This window comes from Macaca fascicularis, chromosome 9, assembly GCF_037993035.2.
Source record: "Macaca fascicularis isolate 582-1 chromosome 9, T2T-MFA8v1.1".
Classification (NCBI taxonomy): domain Eukaryota; kingdom Metazoa; phylum Chordata; class Mammalia; order Primates; family Cercopithecidae; genus Macaca; species Macaca fascicularis.
This window is the reverse complement of record NC_088383.1, coordinates 121,333,986-121,357,298: the sequence shown is the minus strand read 5'-3', so window position 1 is coordinate 121,357,298 and position 23,313 is coordinate 121,333,986. Positions and strand designations below refer to the sequence as shown.

The 23,313-nt window shown below is 43.1% G+C and overlaps 1 protein-coding gene across 1 annotated transcript; it reads right to left on the bottom strand.

Moving 5' to 3' along the window:
* Positions 1-551: 551 nt before the first annotated feature.
* TECTB (tectorin beta) lies at positions 552-22,857 on the bottom strand. The gene is made up of 10 exons (XM_005566427.5): positions 22,696-22,857; positions 21,780-21,970; positions 20,292-20,434; positions 20,114-20,186; positions 12,954-13,057; positions 12,730-12,813; positions 7,497-7,659; positions 6,180-6,252; positions 3,465-3,497; positions 552-2,343 (listed from the first exon to the last, which is right to left on the bottom strand). Exons 1-10 carry the CDS (start codon positions 22,769-22,771, stop codon positions 2,294-2,296), a joined length of 990 nt encoding a protein of 329 aa, XP_005566484.3. The 5' UTR covers positions 22,772-22,857; the 3' UTR covers positions 552-2,293.
* Between the last annotated feature and the right edge of the window lie 456 nt (positions 22,858-23,313).

The following is a 23,313-nucleotide window of genomic DNA, read 5'->3' as shown; positions in this document are numbered from 1 at the left end:
TCTTAATGTTTCTATTGTGTTTAGAACTAATGAGAATTTACAAGAGATTGTTTTGAGAGTACTTTATCTTATTTTCTCAAAGGAGAAGTTATGAGAGAAGAAGGGTAATCAAACATCATGAGGCTGTTAGTTAATGTGAAGTCAAAACACATCCAGTTGCTGGTGAGAGACATTTGGGCTTTATAGGCAGGGATGACCCAAAGACCTTTTCCCCAAAATGTTAATCAATGTCTTAACCATTCTGGCTAACACGGTGAAACCCTGTCTCTACTAAAAATACAAAAAATCAGCTGGGTGTGGTGGCGGGCGCCTGTAGTCCCAGCTACTCCGGAAGCTGAGGCAGGAGAATGGCGTGAACCCGGGAGATGGAGCTTGCAGTGAGCTGAGATCATGCCACTGCACTCCAGCCTGGGTAACAGAGCTAGGCTCCATCTCAAAAAAAAAAAAAAAAAAGTCTGTGGCATACATGTGAGTCTAAGAAGTTCTAGTTGTAGAAACCCCTGGGAGAATTGGGGAATTAGCTATCAACATGATATATTAACACTGTAAACTGTAGTCATAGGTTATTTATTTTAAGGCATTTTTTTTATTCCATAGCACCAGGTAGAGATACAAGATCATAAAACACAATGATGAAATACAGCAAAACTAATAGAACATTGGTTTATTCTGACAGCAAAGGATTTGAACATGGCTATGAGTATGCTATTTAAGAGTTTTCTACTAGAACCAATAAAATATGTCTTCTGTTTTTCCTGACTACAAAAAATCTGAATTTACAGAAAGAAGAGATCCTAAACTCGTTGGAACTCCAGCTTAGGGACCAAATCTAGACTAGGTTGAGTCATTTTACTCTAGCCTATTACTCAACAAACATATACTTCATGTATCTGGATATTTCATAACTAGTTTAATTTCTGAGTTCACTAACACAAGTTGTAAAAGAATCATCAAACTGCAGATTGCAAAACTTCTCAAATACATTAAATACAGAGAGACAAATGCATGTGTTGTTTTCAAATTATAAGCCTCCTAATTAAGTCTTTACATAACTAAGAACTTAGAACTCTGCCTTTTCCTATCACAGTCCAGCCAATTCTCTACCAGAATTTCAGTTTGTATTTTGTTGACAATGTAAATCATTTTTATGGGCATATTCTGGATCACTGGGGTGGCCAGTTACCAAGATGTGCTACTGCATAATTTCATTGGCCACATTTGCATTTGTGTTTCTGATTTTGTGTTAGCTTCATTCTAATCATCGTAAGTGAATGAGACAAAACCAGATGTAAGCTTCGATGTTTAAGTGAAAGCTAAATGAGATCAGACCATTTCTTACAAATGAAAACTTTTTAGTAGAGCAAATAGAGAAAAATAGCATTGAGTGTCACAAGGCATTTATTTGTAGGATTGAGTCACCAAACTCACAACACCTGTGTCGTTGGAGTCACTTTATAGTCATGTTTCCAGCAGCGGTTTCACTGGGGCAATGCCATGTTATTAGGTTAAATTAATGTGAGTTGTATTCTTCTTGTGGTTATTCTTTTTGCAAATATTCCTATTTAATTTGTAATTTTATTTTGACTTTAGAAGTATACATCTGCTATAAAAACACAGAGTTTATATCTATATCATGTTTATATATTTAACAAATGGTATAATACATACAAATTAGGTCAGTACTAGGCGTTGTCAAGAATCCATTTCCTTTATATCATTAGGTTTGAGCGAAACTATTGTATTCCACTCTGATTCCCACATCATCTCCCACGTCATCAGTTGAAAGGTTGGAACCCCCTGCCTGGGAGCTCAGCTCTGGTCCTTAGGTAGAATGATACTGCCTCAATGACAAAGCCCCTTTTCGGCAAAGTCAGCTATTAATGTGTGTTCTGTATTTAGCGTTGACTTTGTAGTTGCACCCTATATTCTCTTCAAAATGCTCAGTGGTACTTGGTTGGGTATGCTAACCTTTTAAAGTTAAAATAGCTTTCAAAGGAATTCACTGCAGCCCTGACTTGAATATGGAGAAAGGAGACTTCTCCCGCAGCTTTAGAAGGACTGTGAGATCTAAGGGAATAATCTAAGTTTTTAGGAAGTAATCTAACTTTTTCTTAGAAAGAAGAAAGCATCACCGAATTCACAGAAATGTTTGGAGCGCATATTTGGCAAAGTGCTATTCTCTGCTCCCCAACAATGTGGTCTTCTGTTTGTTCTTTTCGGCAGCACAATAAATGTGTTTGTCATTTGCTGAGGATGATTGTGGGTGGAGGAGCAGCAGCTGCCTGGCTAACTCCTACAACATGGCACAAATCCCCAACATCATGATGAGGTGGTGGAGAACATCTGTGGACCAGAAGGGGAGGGAGATGGCACTCAGAGACAGTTCTGAAAGGGTTAACAAAAGAATTAACAAGAGTCAACTCAGGGGTCTTCCTAAAATTCCATACATTTTAAACAAAGTCGATTTTGTTCATCTCTTGGGGATTCTGTAGCTCACATTTATCAGTTCAAAGAACCTGACAGATAAACCTAGGTTGTGGACCTCTGACAAATAGAAATCAGTGATGGTGCATTGTACTCTAGGGCTTTCACTATAGAACTTAAAAATGATGAGAATCTAGGACTGGAGTTTTAGAAGTTGATTTACATGATTTTCCTGTAATGATGAGAGCAAAATCTGGCTGTGAGATTATGAATAAATGAACTGTCTTACCCCATCTCCTCATGTAGTTGCTTCCTTCTTATTCAGGTGAGATCTTGGGTCTTAGCTGAAATGTTTCTTCCTCTAAGGGGCTTCCCTGGCCGCTCTCTAAATCACGTCCCCCATCGCACCCCAAATACTTTGCACATACTAGCAAAGGAAGAGGCTTTGTCTGTCTTGTTCACGGCAGTAGCCATAAGACCAGCTCCTGGTACAGTCAGCATGATCATGGCTCACCCTCACTGGGTATTTGCTGTTTGCTGGGCATTGTTCAGTGCCCTTAGCTATAATTAAATATCTATACCACAGCCATGTAGACAGGGGCAATTATTAGCCCAATTCCACAGAGGAAACTGGGGTATGGAGGGGTGAGGTCATTGCCCAAGGTCACTCAGTTAATGAAAGACAGAGCCGTAACAGGAATCCAAATATTTGTTGAATGAACAGATCACTGAAAATCTTGTTCTCCAAATGTTGGAACCCAAGGGAAGCCATCTGGGGATGGCTTTACTGAGACAGGGAAGTGAGGTCCAGTTCTGCTTCATCCAATTTACCTTCAGTTCCTCCCTCTCTTCAGAGTTCAGGGGCTGGTCAGAGGGAGACCTCTTGATCTCACCCCCTCTGCCCCACTCGGGTGTGCTTTAAACTATAATTTTCAATCCTTAAAAGTTTTGCTGGGGCCAAAGTTAAGCTTCTCTTAAAATACTCACTGCCTTTTAACAGCACAGCCCCACGAAATCCCAGAAGTGTCTCTTTTCCTTACCTGAGAAGCTATAGAGACTGGAAAATCCCCTGCCTGTAGTGAGTAAAGAGAGAGAATGCAGAAAGTTTAAGAAAAGATCACAGAAAGGAGAAGTCTCAGAGTGATGTTTCTAAAACACAAAACCTGGCTGGGGGCGGCGGCTCACACCTCTAATCCCAGCACTTTGGGAAGCCGAGGTGGGCGGATCACTTGAGGCTGGGAGTTTGAGACCAGCCTGGGCAACATGATGAAACCCTGTCTCTACCAAAAATACAACAATGAACCGGGTGGGGTGGCACGTGCCTATAATCCCATCTACTCAGGAGGCTGAGTCAGGAGAATTGCTTGAAGCTGAGATCACACCATTGCACTCCAACCTGGGCAACAGAGCGAAACTCAGTCTCAAAAAATAAATAAGTAAATAAATAAATAATAAATAAATAAGTAAAACACAAAACCTGACCGCAATCCTCCCTTGATTAAACCATCAGGTGTCCGTTGCCTTTCAGACAGTTTATACTGGGGGTTTACAACGTGTCATCTCACAATACTTTCTCTCCAAGGCAGGGGTTGGTAAGCTTTCTGAAAAGAACCAGATAGTAAAGATTGTCAGCTTTGCAGGCCATACCATCTCTGCTGCCACAAATTCACCCTGTAGTTGCAGTGTGCAGCTGTAGATAGTATCTACGTGAACGAGTGTTGCTGTGTTCTAATAAAACTTTCTTTAAAGGCACTGAAACTTGAATTTCATATAATTTTTTTTTTTTGAGACAGAGTTTCACTCTTGTTGCCCAGGCTGGAGTGTAGTAGCACGATCTCTGTTCACTGCAACCTCCGCCTCCCAGGTTCACGTGATTCTCTGGCCTCAGTCTCCCATGTAGCTGGGACTACAGGTGTGCACCACCACTCCCGGCTACTTTTTGTATTTTAATAGGGACACGGTTTTGCCATGTTGGCCAGGCTGGGTCTTGAACTCCTGACCTCAGGTGATCCACCTGCCTTGGCCTCCCAAAGTGCTGGGATTACAGGCATGAGCCACCAAGCCTGGCCCTGAATTTCATATAATTTTTACATGTCACGAAATATTGTTGTTTTGATTCTGTTTTTGAACCATATAAAAATGTGAAAACTGTTCTTAATTTGCAGGCCACAAAACCAGGTGGCACCTGGGCCTTGGCCCTTGGCCCTTGGCCTTAGCTTGGTGACTGTCCTCTAAGATAGAGCCGCTACTGCTTCCTGCCTTCCCACAGGTTTTGCCCACCCTTCATGTCACACTATCCTTCGGGTCTCACTTGGAGATTGTCAGCAGAGCTCTTCTGCAAAGCCCTGCACTAGGTTGAATCCCTTTGCTCTGTTCAGGATGAATATCCCTTATCCAGAATGTTTGGGACCAGAAGTGTTTCAGATTTCAGATTTTTTTTTTTTTTTGGAATCTTTGCAGTATACTGGTTGAACATCCCTAACTTGAAAACCTTGAATCTGAAATCTAAAATGCTACAATGAGCATTTCCTGTGACCATGACCTTCGAGCATCATGTGGGTGCTCAAAAAGTTTCAGATTTGGGAGCATTCGGATTTTGGATTTTCACATTAGTGATGATCAACTGTGCAACCATGGCACCAGCCCACTGTCACCCCCTTAACAGTAATTTCTCTTTCCCTTAGTGTCTAACATCTCTCTCCTTGCTAGACAGTAAATCCCTTGAGGACAGGGCTTGCGTGGGTCACATTTATTTCTGAAATCCTAGCACCCTGCTCAGGCCAGATAGTGCTGGGTACTCAGTAAAGGTTTTTTGACGTGTCCATGACATTCTCATGACATATTTTCTCCCTTTCTTTCCTTCCTTCCTTCCTTCCTTCCTTCCTTCCTTCCTTCCTTTCTTTCTTTCTTTCCTTCCTTCCTTCCTTTTTTTTTCTTTTTCTTTCTTCTTTCTTTTTCTTTTGCTTCCTTCCTTCCCTCCCTCTTTCCGTCTTTCTTTCTTTCTTTCTTTCTTTCTTTCTTTCTTTCTTTCTTTCTTTCTTTCTTTCTTTCTTTCTTTCTTCCTTTCCTTTCCTTTCCTTTCCTTTTCTTTCTTTCTCTCTTTCTTTCTTTCTTCTTTTTCTTTCTTTCTTTCCTCTCTCTGTCGTTCTTTCGTTCTTTTCTTTTTTTTGAGATGGAGTTTCATTCTTGCTGCCCAGGCTGGAGTGCAGTGGTGATCTCAGCTCACTGTAACCTCTGCCACCCAGATTCAAGCGATTCTCCTGCCTCAGCCTCCTGATAGTTGGGATTACAGGCATGCCCCCACCAAGCCCAGGTAATTTTGTATTTTTAGTAGAGATGGGGTTTCACCATGTTGGTAAGGCTGGTCTCGAACTCCTGACCTCAAGTGATCCACCCACCTTGGCCTCCCAAAGTCCTGGGATTACAGGCGTGAGCCACTGTGCCCGGCCCCATGACATCTCATTTTCTATTATTATTGTTCACTGCATGCTCTGTTTGGAAGCTCAACACTTCCTTATTTCTTGAGGGTATTTGAATTTAGGGTGCAGATAGAACTTCCAGAGTAGATAACAAACCTCAACTCCTTCGTTTGGCTTGAGCTGTTCCCCACCCCTGGCTAGAAGACTCCAGGAGCAGACAAAGGTTGTGCCCACAGGCACAACTGGTTTGGCAATTCAGTAAAAATGCTCAAACCGGCTGTGCCTGTGGATGCAGCCCAGAGTGAACTCAACCGTTTGGAAAACAGAGATGCTTACTCCGCAGGGAGAGCTCCACGACCAGGACTCCCCCGGTCTGGTCTCGCAGGAGGCGCTTCCTTTTATCGCAGGTCTGAGGACCCAGGCAGAGGGGAGAGAAGCGGGGAAGGTGGGATGACGAGTGAGCAAAGGGGAGAAAAGAGAAAGAAAAGACATTTTAAAAAGGTCACAAATGGGATGGAGCCACAATTCCCCGGTCAACAGATATGAGTTACTTTTTTCAAAAAGAGAGACACTGTTCATCCCTTCTCCAACTTGAATTCAAAAAGAAAGCTTTACTTTGTTAACTCTTCAAGCCAGAGGGAATCCTGCTGGAAGAGGTCATTGAGTGTGGAAGGGATTGATACCGTTTCCTTTGATAAGGCTTTTACTTACTATCACTCTCGCCACTATAATTAGAGAAATGGACACTTGCAAATGTATTCTGGTTCATTTTCGTTTCTTTCTTTTTAAAAATATGGCACCGATACTTATCCTTTGATCAACTGTACAGGGTCTCTCCCGTCCTCTCCCTGGCTCTGCACTCTCTGGTTTCTTTCCCTTTTGCTATTTGTGCTCATAAAGAACCATTTTCTGGCCAAATGAATCAATAGCAATAGAGATTATGACCTTATTTTTGTTGGTTACTATAGGCTATGTGGGTAGCAGCCTCTTTGGAAACACCGAGGTCTCCAGTTGAAAGAGACCAGAAAGGAGAACAGTTTGAGATTTGGCATGTCTGTCCGTGTCTAAGTGGTGGTTCTCAGGTTTGAGTGAGCACCAGGATGACTGCTGGCTTGTTAAAGCACAGCCTGTCAGGTCACAAGGGTCAAATCAGCCATGACCCAGTGTCGGAATTTTCTACAGCATCTCTCTGAAGTCACAGAGGTGAACCCTCGGGCTGTGCAGTCAAGACTAAAAGCACTCACCCTTTGAGTTATGCCCACAGCCTGTCCCTGCCACCTAGACCTTGAATTTCCCTTGCCCTTTTCACTTCTTCAAAGTATTTCCATGTCTGTTATCACTTTCATTTACCAACACTGCTCTCTGATGAGGGAAGGGCCATCATTACTGATCACACTCTACTTAAGGATGAGAAAGCAGGTCCCAGCAGGTTAGGTGACACATGCCAGACCATGCGGGTTGTTGGAGGCAGGGCGGATAGGGTCCAGAGCATCTGCCCCCACGAGCATCTGCCCTTACACTCAGTGCCATTTCCTCCAGATGCCCTCGGCACACAGCTGCCCTGGCCTGGTTATGATTTCCCCGCTTAAACTCCAGCTCCTCCAATTCTGGTGCCCTTTGGGTAACATTTTCCTCTGGAGAGAGACAGCTCACCACTGGGCAGGAGAGTTTCTCACTGTCGCAGATGAACGTCTCACAGTGTAACCACACCTTGGAGAGTTTGGGGATGTTCTGGAACCGGAAAGCATTGAATTGGAAGGTTGCCCTGTGATCTTTCCCATTCTCATGCACGAGGACGGTTTCATCCGTGGGGCAGCTGAGGCAGATGGGGGAAGAAGAGTGAACTGTCACCTCCTGGAACTCCAGCAAGAGCTGCTGAGCAATTTACACACAAGGCTCCCGAGGTGGTTATATGGCCTCTAACCTTCCCAGGCATTTTGATTAGCAGCACCTCACTTGATCCTCACAACTGTGAGGTCAAGTTGATGAGCTAGGAAGTGGGTATGACTGTCCACATTCTACAGACAAGGTACAATGGGAGGGGAGTGACTTATAAGAGCTACACTTTTAGTAAGTTGTACCTGTGTCCCAAAGAAAGCAAATCCCTAGGAGATAAATATGTCCAGCCTTGAGGGATATACAAAGTATATGTCCAGCCCTTGAGGGATATACAGCCCTGAAATATGTCCAGCCCTTGAGGGATATACAAAGTAAGGACAATGGCACCAGGAGCAGCATTGCCCCTGTTGCCACAGCTGCCTAAGCTCAAGTCACACCCAACACATTTCTGTGTGTGAACTGTGAGGTTTTGCATTGAAAATTTGTATTTATGGTATATTATTTAAATTATATATATATCTACATAGTTATCTTTGTAAAAACGTGGTCACGTTTTTAATATAAGTACAGAAATAATAACTGAAGGATACCATCTAAATGTTAACACAGGCTGATACAAAGTGATAAAATTACAGACATTTTTGGTTTTCTTCTTTGTATTTTCATGTGTTTTTCCAAATTCTCTATAATGAGAATATGATATTTGTATAATATTCCAAAGTCTCAAAGGTAATAATTCAGTTAAAAAAATGACACAGATGGACGTTTGTTTAAGCTGGTGGTTCTCACTTGGGGGTCCACTTTGTGCCCCAGGGGACATTTGGCACTATGATTATCCAGACTAGGGGAAGTGCTGCTGGCATCTAGTGAGTGGGCAGAGACAAGGGCTGCTGCTGAACATCCTACAGTGCACAGCGCAGCCCCCACAATAGAGAATGGTCCCACCCCAAATGTCAAGGTGCCAACATTAAGAAATCTTGGTTTCAGCAAACATACTTTTTCATTTAACAAAGACTAAACTACCATCAGAGTGAACAGGCAACCTACAGAATGGGAGAAAATTTTTGCAATCTACTCATCTGACAAAGGGCTAATATCCAGAACCTACAAAGAACTCAAACAAATTTACAAGAAAAAAACAAACAACCCCATCAAAAAGTGGGCAAAGGATATGAACAGACATTTCTCAAAAGAAGACATTCATACAGCCAACAGACACATGAAAAAATGCTCATCATCACTGGCCATCAGAGAAATGCAAATCAAAACCACAATGAGATACCATCTCACACCAGTTAGAATGGCGATCATTAAAAAGTCAGGAAACAACAGGTGCTGGAGAGGATGTGGAGAAATAGGAACACTTTTACACTGTTGGTGGGATTGTAAACTAGTTCAACCATTATGGAAAACAGTATGGCGATTCCTCAAGGATCTAGAACTAGATGTACCATATGACCCAGCCATCCCATTACTGGGTATATACCCAAAGGATTATAAATTATGCTGCTATAAAGACACATGCACACATATGTTTATTGCAGCACTATTCACAATAGCAAAGACTTGGAATCAACCCAAATGTCCATCAGTGACAGATTGGATTAAGAAAATGTGGCATATATACACCATGGAATACTATGCAGCCATCAAAAAGGATGAGTTTGTGTCCTTTGTAGGGACATGGATGCAGCTGGAAACCATCATTCTTAGCAAACTATCACAAGAACAGAAAACCAAACACCGCATGTTCTCACTCATAGGTGGGAACTGAACAATGAGATCACTTGGACTCAGGAAGGGGAACATCACACACAGGGGCCTATATGGGGGGGGGGAGGGGGGAGGGATTGCATTGGGAGTTATACCTGATGTAAATGACGAGTTGATGGGTGCAGCACACCAACATGGCACAAGTATACACATGTAACAAACCTGCACGTTATGCACATGTACCCTACAACTTAAAGTATAATAATAATAAATAAATTAAAAAAAAAAAAAAACACACACACACACAAAAAAACAAAGACTGATTACCTAAGTGCCATTCCTTTAACTAGGTATTGGAAACAGACACAATCATTCTTGGGATTGTACAGAGAAGCCCACACCATTATGGGGGATTGTTATCTGCAGTTAACAAGAGGTACCAGTGTCTGTCCCTCTGCAGGAAAAGGTCTGTGTATCAAAAGCGTCAGACCACTGAACAGCACCACAGCAAGCCCCAGATTAATGCGACGCTGAAGCATCTTTCTTCCTGTATTGTAAACTTGGCACACATGCCACAGAGTGGTCCAGTTACCCCAGGGAACCTTCACGACGTTTTCTACCCCACCCCCATTCCCTCAGAAACAGACAACAGGGGGCCAAGCTAAAGCCAGGAGCTAAGGAAGTCAAGTGTGAGAGTGAGGGAGTAAAGTGAGGGAATGCCGTACGTTTGTATCTGGACCAGGGGTCAGAGTTGGATCTGTGTGTGGTGGGCTCTGAACAGTGATGAAACTGTGGCATTTTCCAAGTTGTGAAACAATACTTCTGTAGGATCATTTTGTCAATAAACCCGAGATCCTCATATGAACTCAAGATGGGAGTTCTTAAAATAGCTCTTTGCAGCCAGAGTGCCCCAGGCATGGTGTCAGCCAGTGGAAAATAATGTAAGCAGAGCTTTGTCAGGAGGTGGGGAGGAGGCAAAAAATAGGCAGGTCTAGATGCCTTGGCACTGCTGCTTCTTGGCACCAGCTGCAGTACCCACATTTCAGTGGCAGCTGCCTCTAGATGGTGGAAGCCCATAGGAGGCTTTTATGCCCTCTCTGCACGAGCCTCCTTTCCCATGTCGGATTGCTCTTTGAGATAAGTACGCTGCTTTCAGGGCATCCATGTGTACAGGGAAATTCCTGATGATATATCTCCTACCATCTCTCCAGGAACTTTTGTAAACTGGGTTTTTTTCCAAAGGGGTCCAGTGTGAGCAAAAATCATCTGGAGATTGTGGGAGTGGACTTTTCCATTCTCCCCTTTGACACTGAACTTTGTGCATGTGTCTCCAATTTTGAGGTGCCATGTCAATTAGGAAGAATGTAGAAATGGATTGGGATGTCTTACATCTGGCTGTGCTGAAATGCAGATTCCCTGGGTTTCCCCAGAGTCCTGATCCGGTAGGTTTACAGTGCACCTGCATAGGTAATAGCACCCTAGGCAGTTTGTGTGTACACTAGAGCTCGAGGACAGTTGTGCAGACCACCCAAAGCCACAGGCATCCCTTTTTCAGCCATGTTGGACATCTGCCAGATGGGAACAACAGCACTAGAACTCCCTGCAGAGAGATGATTCCAGGGGTGGCAGAAGCCTTTGCCTAGTGTGACCACTGCCTGAGGGAGGTTCCCAGTGCCTGATAGCAATTTCAGGTCCCTGCAGGTCAATAAGTTATGTCAGAATTCCTGAAGTCATTTAATTGCACCATTGCTAACAGAGGCTAAATGAATTGAATCACTCAATGGCAGATGTGAGGTAAACACCCAAATTAAGCTGCCATCTCTACAGGAGGCATTGCTGGGCTGCGTTGGCGTGCCTCGGCCAGCCTGTCCTGTCCAGGCCACTCAGGAGGTAACACTGACTGAGTACGAATCCCAGGCCTTCTCCTTACTAGCTCCATATCTCGGGCACGTTTCTGGACCTGTGCCTCAGTTTTCTCCTCTATAAAATAATGATTATTATACTATCTACTTTATAGAGGATTTAATTAATGACATTTAGATAAATTAATATTTGTAATACACCTACCTAGAACAATATTTGGTATATTGTAAGAGCTGTATAAGTGTTTGCTAAATAAAAATACAGGTTCAAAATAGCTCCACTTTAGTTATCTAATTATCTTTATCCTTGACATTAATTTGTGCTTGGCCTGATGGGTTCTGAGAATAACACAGGCACATTGGTTGTTATGTGCTATGTTTAGAGAATGTTCTCTTCTTTGTTTACTGCTAATTATGTGCATGATGTCCACATCTCTTGTCTAGCTCTGTCTCTCCTCTGATTTCCAATGGTACAATTCTAAGTAATTCTGGGCAATCATCATTTGAAGCTTAACATGTCTGTTGGTGAATTCAGTGAGAATCCATATTTCCTTATCCAAAAACCTCCTTCTCCAACAGCCAAATCCAAACACTCTTCCTCAGCTTCGTAGTCCAGAGATTTAAGAACACAAAGCCATTTTTTTCCATTACTCCCCATGTTTCTCACACTGTCCTTTCCTCCACCTCCTATCTGATTTGTTCCTACATTTTCTCATTCCTGTAGAAGCGTCTCCCTACTTTTTATTACCTTGTTTCATTCACTTGGCTACAATAGCAGTTCATGTCTTATCACTCTTGCACAATAGCTGCCAGGGCCTGTAATCTGGTCTTTCTCCCTTCCATGCATGTTTCTAAACCATCCCGTGTGTGATTTCCGGCATTGCTTTTCTAGGGCGCACTTCTAGTACTACTTTAGTGCTTTACTCCAGATTGTAAGAGCTCCTGGTTATCTACCTAATTAGTAATAAAAACAATGATCTTATTTAAAATGGTTGGACTATCTAGCAGGTACCATCGGCTAAGCTTTCGATATGGATTATTTAATTTAGTCATCATCACCGTGGTTCTGTTGTCAGAATAATTGGATTTGAATTCAGCCTGCTCACTTCCGCTTGCACACATACACACATGCACACATACACACACACACACACATTTACTATGAGACCTTACCCTCTCTTGTGCCTTAGTATCCTCATCTGTAAAATGAGGATGATAGGAAAACTACCTTCCTTGTTGTAAGGCTTAAAGAAGTTGATACAAGGTAAAGCTCTCAGAACAGTATCTAGTCCCTAGAATGCACTATGTCCTGTTTCTTAGTATTTGTCCTTTGCCTGGAACCACAGAGGATGTCACTGATATAACTCCAGCAGGCTTCACCTCTTCCTCCCAAGCTTTGCCACGCCAGAGCAAAGTAGCCCGATAAATGCCCGGTTCCACTGCTCAGCCCTGTCTCTAGACAGTGTACCTACCCCTTGTTGATCAGCTGCCACTGCAAGGGATACATGAAGTCAGCTGAGGGGGTGGCCCAACAGCTGTTCAAGACCACTTTAAACCTGGAAATAAAACAAAATGGCATCACTTTGAAACAGAGAATCTTATGCCTGCAAGTATCTGATGATTAAAAAGTATGTCAGCTAGTCTTTTTTTTATTTCTTTGCATTTAAACATATAAACTTGGAGGAAATGTACTTACCTAATGCTTAACCCTTTGGCTTCTACTCCTGCAAAGAGGTCTGAACCGATTTCGGATGTCTCCAGGACAAAGGGAGCTTCTTTCTTGATGGAGAACTTGGCATTCTTTGGAAGGAAATTGACACTGGGCATTATGACCATTCAGATTGAGCAGCTGGGTCTGCCAGGAGCAGATGAATTGGGATGGGGTGGGGATGAGAATCAACCCAAAGACAGAAGCACGTGAGACCACAGAGCGATCCTCCAGGAGCAGAGAAACTCTTTTAGGATGCTCTGCCGTCTTAGAAGGGATGAGGACGTCATATAATCATGTATTCTAGATTTTCTCATTATGGTGAGGCACACACCGTATGTCTCATTTACGCCAATGAAATTTGACTAATGGGAAACAAGTGAAATTCAGGGATATTAAGGCACTGTGTTATACTGAATCGCCCAAGGACACAGGGACCGAGCACATACAACACCCCCCTCTGCCCTCACTTGTTTCTACTTTTTGCCTGAGCAGATTTCAGTATGGGTTGGGAAGTATAGTATCTGATTCCCAGTACAATCATCAACAATAACAATCACAGCCACAATGGATTGATCAACTACTACGTATTGGGCACTGTTCTGTGTATTGGGATGGACTCTATGTCAGGATTTTGTTAGCGAACAAAGCAAAGGTATCTGCCTCCAATGATCTGGCATATTCTAGCAGGGGAGACAAACAGTAAGTAAATGATATAATATGCAACTCTAGACCATAGGACATTATCTAGAAAAGCTGCAAAATATGCAGAACAGGATAAGGAAGATCAGGAGTATGAGGAAGGGCAGGTTGCAGTTTTAAATACAGTGGTTGGGGAGGCCTCACTGAGGATGTGACATTTGAGCAAGATTTGGAGGAAGTGAAGACTGGGGCCATGTGGCCATCCATGGAAGAATGCTTGAGTCAGGACAAAGGCCCTAGGGCAGGAGTGTGGCTGGCAGCACAGCAAGGAGGCCAGTGTGGCTGGAGTAAGTAAGTGAGTCAGGAGGGTGGAGAGTGGGGAGCGGGGCTTGGGTGAGGTTAGAGAAGTTATGGGGACTGATCAAGAAAACTGGGGCTGGCTGGGCACTGTGGCTCACACTTGTAGTCCCAGCACTTTGGAAGGCTGAGGCAAGCAGATCACTTGAGGCCACAAGTTCGAGACTAGCCTGGCCAACATGACAAAACCCCGTCCCTATTAAAAATACAAAAATTAACTGGGTGTGGTGGCAGGCATCTGTAATCCCTGTAGTCCCAGCTACTCTGGAGGTTGAGGCAGGAAGAGCTCCTGAACCTGGGAGGTGGGGGTTGCCATGAGCCAAGATTGCACCATTGCACTCCAGCCTGGGTGACAGAGTGAGACTCTAAAAAAAAAACACCTCAAAAAACTAAACACTGGATCTTACACTCTGAGTACAATGGGGCAATAAGGAGTCAACACCATGATTTGAGCACAGGAACAGCAGGTGCTGATCACTGGCCTGGCATATGTGATATTTGCCTACCATTCTCATCAAGACATGCTGGGTGAGCTGTTAGGAGTAACAGCAGTGTTTCTGTTTGACTTACTCAAAGGAGGCTGATTTCTCCATTCTCTTAGTCTTGAGTTCATTCAATTCTAGTAACAATCTTGAACTGCTCTGTGGATTAGCTTTCAGAGACAAAAGCATTACCATGGAAGGGCAGGGATGCTGGGCTAATCCGAGCTCCCACTGCTAACTTGGGACACACTATAGGCAAGTCAGCCTTTCAGGCCTCAGTTTCTTCCTATGCAAAATGGGCATAACCTTTGTGACTTTATGTAATAGAGGAATAAAGCTTAGACCAGGTTACTGTTTGAAAGATTGAGTTTCATAGACCTGGAGATTTGCAGAACTGCAATAGGTAGACAGTGGCAGGAGGAACGGATTTCAGCAAGGATGTTTAGTTTAAATGGACTTTGTAGTATTCCATGGTGTATACATACCACATTTTCTTTATCTAGCCTATCATTGATGGGCATTTGGGTTGATTCCATGGCTTTGCTATTGTGAATAGTGTTGCAGTGAACATATGCAGGCATGTATCTTTGTAATAGAATGATTAATATTCCTTTGGGTTGCATGTATCTTTGTAATAGAATGATTTATATTCCTTTGGGTTGCATGTATCTTTGTAATAGAATGATTTATATTCCTTTGGGTATATGCCCAGTAAAGGGATTGCTGGGTCAAATGGTCTTTCTTGTCCTTTGCAAAGACATGGATGGAGTTAGAAGCCATTATCCTCAGCAAACCAACACAGGAACAGTGCATGTTCTCACTTATAAGTGGGAGCTGAACAATGAGAACACATGGACGCAGGCAGGGGAACAACACACACTGGGGCCTGTTGGCAGGTGGGGTTGGGGGAGGGAGAGCATTTGGAAAAATAGCTAATGCATGCTGGGCTCAATACCTCGGTGATGGGTTGATAGGTGCAGCAAATCACCATGACACACGTTTCCCGATGTAACAAACCTGCACATGTACCCCTAAACTTAAAATAAAAATAACAAATAAAGATAAAAAAACAAAAACAAAATGGACTTCACCCCTCACATGTCAAACGCACAGAGACTTTGCTGAGAGGACTGAGAATCTCTTTAGTTTCCTAGTGCCTCTGACAGTATTTTACTGATGGCAAGTCCAGCAAGGGCTCCCTGACTCAGTCACCTAGAAGTCAGTTGCTTCCTCCCATTTGTCAGCCCCTGCACCATTTAAATGGCTGCAATAATCGGATAATAATGTTTTTAATCATAAGGGATCTACTGGCTTAATATGCTGGTTGAAGTGGCAGATTTACAGTGGTTTTTAATGTTCCTTGTTATGTTCTGAGATTTGTCATATTTTGAGAGGCCATTTTCAAATATGGGAACTTACCTGGGGACACTGATGTAGTCCCCAAGCCTGTCAGAGGTATTACTCCCAACTCTTTCTGCCAGGGACCAGCCAGCAGAATGTTAGAATATTGGAATAATACCTCTCCTCATGGAAGAACCTGCCTGATTCTGTTACAAAGTGAAGAATGGAGCTGGCACCATTAATGCAATTTCTGAAATAGAACACTAATGATTGAGTTCTTTATATTCTCATCCAGCAGCTCAGGCAATGCTTGGAATAATTTTTCCCCTACCTTCTCTATAATGTGAAAATTAGAAACCTATTCCAGATCCAGTAACCTCCCTTTATCCACAGGAGATATGTTTCAAGATCCCCAGTGGATGCCTGAAACTGCAGAGAGTACCAAACCGTATATAACTTTTTTTTGATCTGATAACATAGATGGCTGCTGAGTGACTGACAGATGGGTAGTGTCTACAGTGTAGATATTCTAGACAAAGGGATGATTTACATCCCAGGAAACACAGAGCGAGTGGTGCAAGATTTCATCATGCTACTCAGAACAGGTGTGCAATTTAAAACTTAAGAATTGTTTATTTCTAGAATTTTCCATTTAATATTTTTGGACCACAGTTGACCAGTAAGTGAAACCATGAAAAGCAAAACTGTGGGTAAGAGGGGACTACTTTACCGAACGGTTGAGTCACAACCAGCCGGTGTCACAAGTTAAGGATGAGTACACCTGGCTTAACAATAGTTCATGTGGAAAAATCTCCGAGTTGCTTTTGCTTATAAGCTCCATGTGAAATAGTGGTGAAAAAAAAACTGCCCTAAAGTTATTTTCCTAGGACACATTCCTGGAATCTTCCAAAACCTAGAAGGTCGCCTCTGACCCTTGATGGCCTGCACAGGTCTGATAAAGTCTAAAATATAACACTTCAACTCTGGGCTTCGTTTTTTAATAGAGGTACTGAGCAACTGGATCATATTCAGAGAAGAGTGACTAGGATGGTGAATGAACCACCAACAAAGACAAGAGGTTTAGCTTGGAGAAGGTGGAGATATTTGGAGGACTGTCAGCCACATAATTATATGATATTATTTCAGAAGACAGAACCGGGACACATGCATGAGAGTTCAGGGTGTCAGATATCAGAGCTGATCTAAAATGGGAAGGCCCAAATATCATTGTCTTTGGAAGAGGCTGGGAGGCCACCCCACAGCAATCTTGCAGAAGGGTTTTGGGCTTTGGGTGGAAAGCCAAGGTTCACCACCTCGGAGGTTTGTTTTGACTCTTGGAGTCTATGATTTTGGCCTCTATTGCTTGCATTTTTTCCATCTTCAGCTTTTTCATTTCTCTCTCTCTAAGAGGAATGATCAGTACTGTTTTGACTGAATGAAAGTCAACATAATCCCACACTGACATCGATGTTCAGCCTTATAAAGGTAACAATGCTAGAAGCCCTCAGAGTTTCCACTTTAAATAGAGTCAAAGTCTACAATGATGAGAAGGGCTACTTTCTTGGGCACTTAACGTGTGCCAGGCACTGTGCTAAGTGCTTCCGAAAGATTATTTCATTTAATCCTATAACAAACCAGTGGGTTAAGTGCTATTATTATCCCTGTTTAACAAATGCAGAGATAGAAACCCAGAGAGGTTAACTCACTTGCCCAAAGTCACACAACTAGTAAATGATGGAACAAGGCTTCAAACTAGTGGTCTGTTGAGAAGGCCCATTTTCTTAACCACAGCACTAGGGTGTTTCCGTAAGCCAACTACCTTCCTTCATTTTGTATTGAGGGTCAAAATAACTTTTCACTAGGGATACCAACCATGGGATATTGTCAAGAGTGAGTGGGAGGGGGATGGAGAGAAAAGAAAGAGGAAGCCTGCTGAGTAGAACTGGTGCTTTTAGAGCCCAGCATTTGAAGCTCTCAGGATCCTAAGCAATTAGCAGTGCATTGATTCCATTGTGTTATCTAGGGCACAGCTCTCTTTCTGGTAATTTGATGGAAATATATGCAGGGAGCAGTTGTTGCTTCAGAAACACATAAGAATTCTCTGAAAGCGGAAGAAGGGAGGAGAAAAAAATACCAACCACATGGGTCAGGCATAGGGAACTGAGCCCATGGCGGGAATATTAATCAGCACGAAAGTGTCAGGACAGCACAATCCCTTCTTTGCTGAGGCCTATTTGTCCTAGAAGGGTCTTGGTGGGCCTCAGGGGAGGCTTGACCCTTAGTTTTATACTTGTTGAAGGGGGTGTCCCGTTATCTGTCTGTCCAGCCCAGAGGATGGCCTGGAGGATGCTGAGGACATGTCTCTTATTATTATTTTTTTTTTAAAAGAAAATAAGCTCATTCCAGTTCTAAGACTTGATGTTTTGTGTATGCCTGAAGCTCAGCTCTACAAGGCTGATGGTGGGCGATGATTTTTGACAATCCTGGTGTCTCCGTGTTGCCTACTGCTGTAAAACCTTCATAGGATCATATCTATAATTTTGTCCGGTTAAAACAACAATTATTCACTTCCAGACAGGGACTCAGTAGCAAAGGCAGCCTGTCATCAGGGAGTCCCCTGAGACTGTTGTCAGTGCGTGGAAGCCTATTTTCCTCTCCGGATGGCTTTCATCAGTGACTGTAGCGGTTTCACCACCTTATCATCACCCTGGTGGCCCATGCTGTATTTAGCCCCCGATTATAGGTCAAGGGCTGTATGGATTCCTTTTCTCAGTACTTAACCACTAGTGGTATGTGGCTTGGGGCAGATCTAGATTTTGTGGGATCTTGAAACTTTTACAATGTGGAGAGCCCTCTTTAATGAAAAGAATCACATTTTTGAATACAGAATTAGACACAAGGGCCTTGAAATGAGTTTCATTCCCTTTGCAGTAAGCAAAGTGACCATATCTAGGAGATCTGTGTTCAAGACTGGCCACTGCTCTGAACTACCTGTGGGCTCTCAGGCTAATCCTTCCTCTCTCTGGGCTTCTGGTCCTCATCTGTGAAACAGACTAGGTTATTCTAGGATCCCTTACAGCTCTCGCCTTCTGAGCTCAGCAGGGCTAATAGCTTCCAGGCAGCAGGTTAAGCAAGTTTAAAGAGTTGAAAGTTAATGGAGTTACAGGTAGTATGATATTTCTCCTTTGAGAAGTGAATGGGTTGGACATGAAGCCCTTCCGAGGAGGTCCTCTGGCTCTAATGTTCTATGCAAAGGTTTGTATTTCTGCCCACATCGTCTTTTAGTCTGCCGGGACAGTGTCTCTGTGTGCATGTTTCCTCAATGCAAGCTGCAGGTTTGAAGAAACAAAGCACCCCTTCTAAAGAGGAGGGCAGCTGGGCAAATGGCCACTGCATATTTAGTTTCTCTGGAGCACTCTATTTTGAGAGAGACCAAAGTGTGCCTTTAACTTCTATGTCAACATAGGCAGCCTGCCTAAATTAAGCAAGTAGGAAACGCTACTTGAAAGGCTTCAGAGACAAAAGAATTAGGCAGCGGAGGCCGACCCCAATCCTTCTCTTTAGCCCTGTCCCAGTCAGGAACCTCAATACCTTGTGCCAAAAATTTTAAGAGCTAGATCTGAAATATAAATCTCTGGAGTGGGTTGTAGTGAAAACTAATCTTGACCAAGAATCAGACATTGGCTGTCTTATTGTCTATTGACCTTGCCTCAGTTTTCTCATCTGTAAAATGGAAAGGTTGGTCTTTTATCTTTGCGGAAGGTTGGTGTTTTTATTTTATTTTATTTTATTTTTTTTTGAGGCAGAGTTTCACTCTTGTTTCTCAGGCTGGAGTGCTGTGGTGCCATCTTGGCTCACTGCAACCTCCACCTCCCGGATTCAAGTAATTCTCCTGCCCCAGGCTCCCGAGTAGCTGGGACTACAAGCGCGTGCCACCACACCTGGCTAATTTTTGTATTTTTTTTAGTAGAGATGAGATTTCACCAAGTTAGACAGGCTGGTCTTGATCTCCTGACCTCGAATGATCCGCCTGCCTCAGCCTCCTAAAGTGCTGGGATTACAGGCATTAGCTAGTGTGCCTGGCCGGAAGGTTGGTCTTATAGCTTATATCTTATACCTTTCAGCTCTTCTATCCAGTCTATGAATCTGACTTTCTGTGACACTTAGTTTTTAAAGAAGTTTAAAGCTAAACCAAAGCTTATGTTTCAACTTGAATTTAAGAATGGGGCTCTGCACAGAGCTTGAGGAAGACTGAATACCGAGGAAGCATCCCACCATCTCCTAGAAAGGCCACAGGGAAGTAATGGAAACCTGGAGGCTACTTACAGTGTAGAAGTTGAGAGACAATTGGCTTTCAAATGTGCCCATGCTCCCATTCTTCACATGAACAGTGGCCACTCTGAAAAGGGGAGAGAATTTTGCATAAGGACTGAAACACACTGATTGATAGGACCTGCAGCACACACATGAGGCAGCCAGCCCTTCATGCCGCACAGCAACTTACCTCTGGTCAAAGGCAGCCTGGTTCACCAAGTAGGTGGAATGGTAGGTGCAGGAGAAGGAGTAGTTGACAGGCTGGTTTTTTACAATCACTGTGCTGTCATTGGAAACGATGTGATTGTAGAAGTGATAGATAGGTGGCTTGTACTGGACAAAGAAAGGAGACAGTCAGGATGAATCTGTGTCCCTGCTATGGGAATGAGGGTTCTGGGAAAAGTGCGGGAAGATGGCTCAGAAACAAGTCCAGTGGGGAGACAGGAATGTCTGCCACTGACAGTGGCATCAACTCTTCTTGTCTGTGGGTAAACTGATAATTTTGTAAAGGGTTCCTTAGTTTATTCAACTAAGAGTGTTTAAAAACAATCTAGGTTGATGTTGTATGCTTTAACATCTCCATGTACCCATTGGGCTTCTGACCAAAAAGAACTGGCTCAAGAATCTCTATTTCCCAAGGTCAACTCTTCATCCATTTCTCCTGTCCAAGTATCCTAAATGAATGCTTCACCCATCTCCAATTTCTAGAATGTTCCCTTCTGGTTCTTTGCTCTTTCCTTCTTCTGACTATAAGCACGATTTCTGAGACTCTTTCCTCTGACTTGTTGGGCTCTAAAATCACAGAATATTAGAGCTACAGGGGATCTTGAACATCCACTTGAAAAGTGACCGACCTGAGACCATACAGATGATTTCTAGTTCACCAGGATATACTCAAAGACATGGCGTCTTGTTAATCATGCTCATGACTCTTCCCATTAAATCACTGAATCCTTGTGAAGCCTTCAGAAAGAGGAGCTGGCCCTGGAAGCTCTTTGCTCTCATGCTCTGAGATGGACAGACACACAGCCTTCTGGCAGGTAGGGCAGTAGGAATGCTAGACCTTGGTGGGGAGGTTGGGAGACCTAGCCTCCTTTCGTGATTCCACCCCTACAGGCTCTGTGGCCCTGAACGAGTGACTTTATTGGGGAGTCTCAGATTTCTCATCTGTCATATGATACTTGTTAAGAGGGCATCTGTTTCCTAATAATTATCTTATGATACCCCATCCTGGGCACTTCACAAGATGGAGTTAGAAGTTGTGTTATACATTGGTCACTCCCTAAACTGCCCTTCCAAATGCTCCTTATCACCACTTTACGGTCTTAGGCAGAGAATGGCTCATCCATTCACCCATCCGATCCAGGAAGGATGGCAGCTTGTGAGCACAGGCTCAGAACTTGAAAGTGGGAAATGTACTTTGCTCTACTAGAAGATAGCTTCACTGGCTTTGGCAACAAATTAGGAGGATAAGGGTCAAGCCAAAAGAGTTATCTAAACTAGGCAGAAGATAAGATGTTAAATAACACTCACATTCCAGGATATTTGGGAATCAGGATTGACCTTTAAAAGGAAGTGGGTACATTCTGAATCCTTTCAAGGACGGATGGTGGACATCTCATTCTTGGATCCAGTTGCCTTACCTTAAACAACTCTACACTGTGTGGCCTGGTCTTACCTCAGACTGGGTTCCACAATAGGACTTGTTTTTAGGTGATAAATCTGGGATCACAAATTGGTAGTAACCTCCTTCGTGGACCCCGTTGTAACACAGCCCTCCGAGGGCCAGCTGATGAACTTCCCATCCATAGGGACACTCGGGGATTTTGGTGATGATGGTTTTGGGATAACAAAACACAAGAATGACATCTGGAAAGAGCACACGTATAGTTTAAAATCAGTTATGGTAATCATGCTAACCTACATAAAGAACAGTGGGTTCCAGCTACACCTGAGCATGCAAAAGCAGTGGGTTAAAAACACCTTCCCTGCTATTCACCAGCTGTGACGAACGTTTTCCCCAAACTTCAGTCATTGGAGAGTCACTCCTACAGTTTTTGCTGCATTTATTTAATGACCGCACCTCATTTAACGTGGAATTAAAATTAGTCCATTTGGAACTTTAAAGAATATATCTGTGAAACCACAGATAGGATGTAATAGGCATATATAAATATATATTAAAATCTCCATCACAATGAGCACATAACTTAAACATTTTAAATGTCAATTTCATGCATAATATTGTGAAATACTGATTTAGGGCACAGGATAGAAATTCCGTAGTTGAATGGAAAAACAAGTGGAGATGTTTTTTATATATATATATATATATATAATGGGATGTGGGGAGAGAGTGTGTAAGCAAGAGAGTGAAATACAGCAAGCATTCTCTAATTTAAAAAATGTCTGACTTTATCCAATACATTTTTGCTCCATCTGGGAAAAGTCTGATTGATATTGGTGGGGGAGACTTAAGTATTTTTCTACTTGGCTCCATCATTGCATTTTTATAACAAGTTAAGCACAGAAGTGCTGAACATTGTAAAAGGAAACTTTTCTTCCCAGGAAAATGGACTGTGGCGAGGACATACCTGCTTTATTTGGAGCGCATGATTTCGCAGAGGCTTCTGCAAAGATGGCCAACAGGACAAAGGCCTTCATCACCATTGCTTCTCAGAACCTGGCCTTTGCCAGGTGTCCAAACCAAGCTGGCCAAATTTTACGGTCCTTCCAGGGCCTGAGCCTCGATCATTCTAAGTCAGAAACATGAATGAAAAGTTAAAATCAAGGGAAGAACAAAGCCACCATATAGTCCTGGGGAAATTTTCAAGGGAGATCAACGATGTTGTGTCACTTCTAATTGTTTCTTGTTAGCACTGAGAGGCAAAAAGTGGAGCTCATACCGTTGGAAGAGTCAATGACACATGGAGTTGTTCATGTTCCCGACTGTTTCATTCTCTCCGGACTGTGGAGGCTGCCTGCTGGATGCTCCCCAAATCTGCTGCCCCAGTCCTAGTTTGACTTTATATAGCCCGAGGATGTAAAAGAAACTGGCTCCAGATAAGTCACAATGAGCACGCATTATCCACTGTGTGGGGAATAAAAGGGGGGCCTGCACAGTAATCCGATGGGAAGCTCAGTTACTTGAGTCTAATTTCTTTTGCTTTACAAAGTTGGAAAAACTTTTTTTTTTTAACTGCCGCAACCAA

Excerpts from the sequence above, each read along its gene's own strand:
- TECTB (XM_005566427.5), bottom strand. The coding sequence starts at position 22,771 with ATGGTGATGAAGGCCTTTGTCCTGTTGGCCATCTTTGCAGAAGCCTCT. Across the intron at positions 21,971-22,695 it reads ATGCGCTCCAAATAAAGCAG|ATGTCATTCTTGTGTTTTGT; the intron begins GTATGTCCTCGC and ends TGCTCTTTCCAG. Across the intron at positions 13,058-20,113 it reads TGTCTCTCAACTTCTACACT|AATGCCAAGTTCTCCATCAA; the intron begins GTAAGTAGCCTC and ends TTCCTTCCAAAG.